The 4,996-nt window shown below is 54.5% G+C and overlaps 1 protein-coding gene across 1 annotated transcript in view; it reads left to right on the forward strand.

Annotated features, from left to right (window-relative positions):
• Positions 1 to 1,409: 1,409 nt before the first annotated feature.
• LOC100902028 (probable nuclear hormone receptor HR38) overlaps positions 1,410 to 4,996 on the forward strand; it is an 11,252-nt gene continuing 7,665 nt past the window's right edge. Inside the window, exon 1 of the mRNA XM_029111962.1 lies at positions 1,410 to 1,452. Coding sequence (XP_028967795.1) covers positions 1,410 to 1,452 — 43 coding nt within the window. The remainder of the gene's footprint in view (positions 1,453 to 4,996) is intronic.

A 4,996-nucleotide genomic window follows, 5' to 3' on the forward strand; every position in this document is an offset into this window, starting at 1 on the left:
GCGAGAGTATGAGCAAAGCGGCAATGGATATTGACTGGTCCCCCCGCACCGTCGGCGTCGGATGTGAGCACGCCGCACCGTCGGCGTCGAATGTGAGCACGCCGCATCGTCGATTGACGCCAGCCTCACGTTCACTCCTTCCTCACTGATAACAATAGATGAATGAATTCGATTTTTCGGAACCGCGGTTCGAAGGGATGAGGTGGGATGTGACAGAGTCAAGACCATTCCCATCCCCGGTGAAATATTTGTCAGAGACCTGATGCCAGAGAATTGCGTGGGGAGATGATCTGGAGAGAACTTCGCTGAGGCAACATGCGTCCTGCACGAGGTCACGATGAACAAGCAAATCCCCGCCGCTCGTTTCCAAGAGGAAGATCAGATTTTCCAGAGCCCCTCAGCTGCGCATGATTATTCGGGGAGCGGCTAGCCACGGAAAATGAAACTTTCTCGGGAATCTTCGTCGGGCGAGTCATGCGTGGGCTCTCTAGTCCGGTGCAGCAAAACAGCAGGGCAGGACGTTTGCTCGAGGTCGTCCCGTTATTCCAAATAAGAAACTCTTTTCAATGATTACGCCCCGAGGCATTCCTAGATCTTGCGAGTTTTGAGAAGTTTCTCATCGTGGGCCTCAAGAGAAACGACTCTTGATTTTGATTCTTCCTCCTTGGAGCCAGGTCTTCCTTACGTGCCCGGTACAAGGACCACTCTCGGGGCCTCCCACTCTGCATCCGCCCCGAGTCATTACGGTCCAAAAAAAGTCATTGGGGCTTCAAAAGATGCGAGTATATGTCAGTACGGGGAGAAACGCAGAGGAGCATTTCTTCGAGTTGGACGATCAATTGAGCAACCTCTCGGACCATAAATTTATTTTCCACTATATTGATAGAATATGATTGGAACAAACGGTGGGATGCGACCGGAAAGCTCGGTCTCTCCTTTATTTCCGAAAATGGACTGGGATCGGAAGGTTGTGGCCATATGGGTACATGTTGTGGTAGAGCGAAGCGTACGCGTAGGGGTGGATCGGAGGCGTCGGTCCTCCGTAGGTAGTCGGCGCGATTGGAGGCACCGCTCCGTAGATAGCGGCTGGAGCGACGTATGGAGCCGCCGTCAAGACATGACCGGCACCCAGACAGACGAGCGCCAAACCAAATACTGTGTGCGCCAGCATTCGTTCTCGAGAACTGATCAATTTTTGACTGACTATTCTCGAGGGAACGTCTATAAGAAGGTTTCCGGTTACCCTTTCCTCGATTTGAACTTTGCCTTCGTTGAGGGATTACCGTATTCATCACAGATGTGACGAGAGCAACGCATGGATAAGCTGAGGGAAATCGACGAATAGATCATAGTGTCGCTGGCACACATTCGTTCGACGTCGACGCCCTCGACCACGACGCGGGGTGATCATGCATTTCATCTTCAAGGACAACGTCGCGTCGCTGTGGCGAGGTGGGGTGACAGCGGGAAGCCCGTAGAACCGTAGCGGTACGAGAAGCTGTGGAGACACTGTCCGTGCTGCATCGATCGCTTATGCGATTCCCATCGATAGCTTTCTCGGTCATGACTTCGCCGAAACACTCACCGAGCAATTGCAGCTCGCTGCTTGAATACTTAGATTTAGAAATCGAGAATAACGGCGCCGTCATCAGATCGTTAGGGCAGTCGTCGCGCGGGCACGCAGACATGGATGCTATCGATTTCGTTAGTTGTAAACCAACCACCTATTTTAACGGAAGCTCGAGACGTCGGCCATTCAGAGAGTCCTTACGGATCATTGTTCTGCATATCGACATTCCTAACCCTTCGAGGGGAATTTTGACGATCCTCCTCCGATGATTCCGGCGTCTCTACGCTTGACGAAGACACCATCCGAGTTGAGCTTCTGTGTTGGACCGGGGGCGTAGAGTCAACTCCGTAGACGATCGGTCGAGACTATCCAGAGTAGGCTATCGATGAACTGCTGTTCCGGCTCCTGAAACCCTCAAGTGGTTTCGAAGCCCCGCGCGAGTCACGCGGCAAAATGTCGCGACGCGCCGCGACGCCGACAGTCGCGGCGGGAGGCTGCTGTCCGGAACCCGTCGGACCATCCCGGAGGGACGATTCGATAGTTTCGGAGCAGGCACGAGCGTTACAAGGTCGATAGGTTTTGACTGACAGTGGAACGAGAGGGAGAGCTCTGAACGCGATATCATGACCATCACTGACATGGATCCCAGGAAACCCGATGAGCCCAGACCGGAATGGTAGGCGGCATTGGTAGGAGAACAGAGTTTGATCAATACACAATATCGATGATCTGCTTGCGTGCTCTGCTCCCGGTCTACATCGTCTGAGACGCGGTGGTTTGATTCTCGACGTCGACGAACGAAGTTCTCGGGGCGATTAACACGATTTTCTGTGAAACTTCTAGCGGCCAGCCATAACCATAAAGGAATCTGCATTTATGAGCTTTCTCAGTATCGGATCTCCGATGGGCAAAGCTCACGCTTCTTCCCTACGGCTGCTATCGGAGCCGCTCTACACCGAACGGTACTCGTTGCGCTTAGGAGTCCGAGTGCAAATTTTACCGATTTGCCGAAGGCACATCCGGGACACAAAGCCGAATGCGTTCGAGACATCCAAGTTTTCCGGACGGGCATCGTCGCCAGGATGGACGCGGAACTCGAGCTCGCTCTGCTCTCGGTCAGAGCTCTGTCGAAACGCGCGCTGTCTACTATGCCTCGTGGAGAGGTATCGATGCTGCTCGGTTTAGATTCGTTTCCGTCTTGTTTCGACAAGGCTCTACATCAAGTCGACGTCGTCGGGGAGATCCGAGCCGTGGCTTCTACGACGTGCTCTCACTCACTCAGTCAACATCGGTTGCTCGTCACAGTTTGCTTGTGAAGCGCTCTCCTTCTACCTGGCCGCCGTCGAAAATTGCGCTATGTTATAACAGGAGACCTGACGTCACGCTGACGTCATGCGCTCCACGTCACAGTCGGCGGTTTTGAGCCCCGTACGGAGGCAGCTGCTGCAGGTGGAGTGAATCCCAGAAACAGCGATCCATGAGTTCGATCCGCGGCTCCATTTGAGAGAGAGTCACAGGAGAAGTCTCTGCGTCAAAAGCAGGAGGGTAGGTATTTGACGTCGGTTCCACGGCGATGCCATCAAATGTATGACGATGAGAGTGCGGGAATAGTGTGCTCCGTAAAGTCTCTAATACGGGAACGTTATGACGTTCGGGACAGCCCCTGGATGGACGTCCGAGGGGAAACTCAAGCTGGTCGCGGGGCCGAGAGCGAGCTCCCGTCAAGAGACGGGTATCCCGACTAATCGTCGGATCCTCTGCTGGAATTTGTCCCGACGCAGATCGTTGACCGAAAAATCACATCCCGAAGCGATTCGTCTGCCTCGAATCGGGAGAATTGATCAGCAGGACTATCGGCCCCCCGAGGGAGGGGGGAGGGCAGATCATCTCTGGCTTAAGCCCGCGTCGTCCTCCGGAGTACCCTCATACGAGTATATCGTCGACTCCGCCATATTTGCCGCTCCAGGGTTTGCCGGCCCCTTTCCGGTCACTCGTATGGATATCGCTATCCGACAAATCGGAGTTCGAATCGCGATATCAAATAACGGAGCCTCTTACTCAGAGCATCGTCGGAACTCGGAACCTCTTGCCCGAGGTCGATCATATCTGGTCAATCACAGACGAGTTCATTGCAGAAAGATGCAGAGCTCATTCGAGACGACTTTCTGGTTCGACCTTGAGCACTCACGAAAGGTTGCTCCTTCAACGCGAGCAGCGGCGTCTGGATCTCCAAGAACGCGATCAACTCCGCGGAGCTCGAGGAAGAGGAGAAGACTCAGTGTCGATCTTGTGCCGCAATCTCATCTACTACCTGTGCACGCGGTTTCTGAATGCGTTTCGGTTGTGACTGCTTGCAGAGTCTTCCAGGCGCCTCCCAAGGTCCTTCCGAGAGTCGACTGGGGAAATTTCTAGCATTGTTGTACTCAGCCAGAGCTCTAGCGAGTGACTCTGTCTCGTTCGGTCGCCCGGCCGCGAGCCTGTCGGACTGCAGGCTAGCGAACCAGCCGGTCCTTCCCTCCGCCTGCTCACTAACTCGCTCACTCACTCGCTCGCCTTCCTATCCGGCTTTCGTGCCTTTATCGGCGCCTCGCTCGCTCGCGGATAGCGGTAATACACTGAACCTGAACGAAGTGATTCGTCCTTGCTTTCGCTCTTTTTCTGCCTCGACGGGAGAGACAGGTGATCTCTGTCTACAAACAGCGACTTTATTGCACTAGGTGGAGACCGCCTCGCTCGAGCGTTCCGGCTCGACACGTGCCAGGGAATCGTAACGAATCCCAACGAATCGTAGCGCTCGGACGCTCCACAGAGACGAAATAACCTGCAGTGATCGACCTTAAGCATTGCCGATAGATCTGGCCCCACTGGAAACTCCGCACTGGACGAGCCGGGCATCATCGGCTGGTTTCGCATCACGTAGGGGAAAAGCCAACTCTGAGTAGGTATTTTCCTCCGATCGGGTAGTCAGTCCGAGCGCGAACGATCCGGGAAGAGGGCAGAGCGTGGAAAGTTGAACAAGCTCGAGGAATTGATGGATTCGACGACAATCCCCGTCGCGTTTAGAGATCGACGCCGTCGGTCGTTTCGATTCTGAATTAATGCTCTGCCAAAAGTATTGCGGCACCGCAGGAGGAAGCCTCGAATCGGTCTCTGCTTGACGTAGGGCCTCCAGGAAGACGCGCCGTGGGGTGTTCCAGTACGAGGAAACTCCCACGCATTCGAGATATCCTCTTTGAGTCGCCCGTGCGTTTATTGATTCGAGAATTCACGACAAACTTCCGAACTGACTCGCTCTCCCTCGAGTCTACTCCGGGATCCATCTCCTGGTCGTCAGGGCGTGCGCAGGGGGGGGGGCTAAAGGGGCTATAGCGTCCTCCCAGTGCTATAGCCCCCTACCTGGATTTCAGCCCCAATCAGAGACGCGAT

Source organism: Galendromus occidentalis, unplaced genomic scaffold (genome assembly GCF_000255335.2).
Source record: "Galendromus occidentalis unplaced genomic scaffold, Mocc_1.1 scf7180000077477, whole genome shotgun sequence".
Classification (NCBI taxonomy): Eukaryota; Metazoa; Arthropoda; class Arachnida; order Mesostigmata; family Phytoseiidae; genus Galendromus; species Galendromus occidentalis.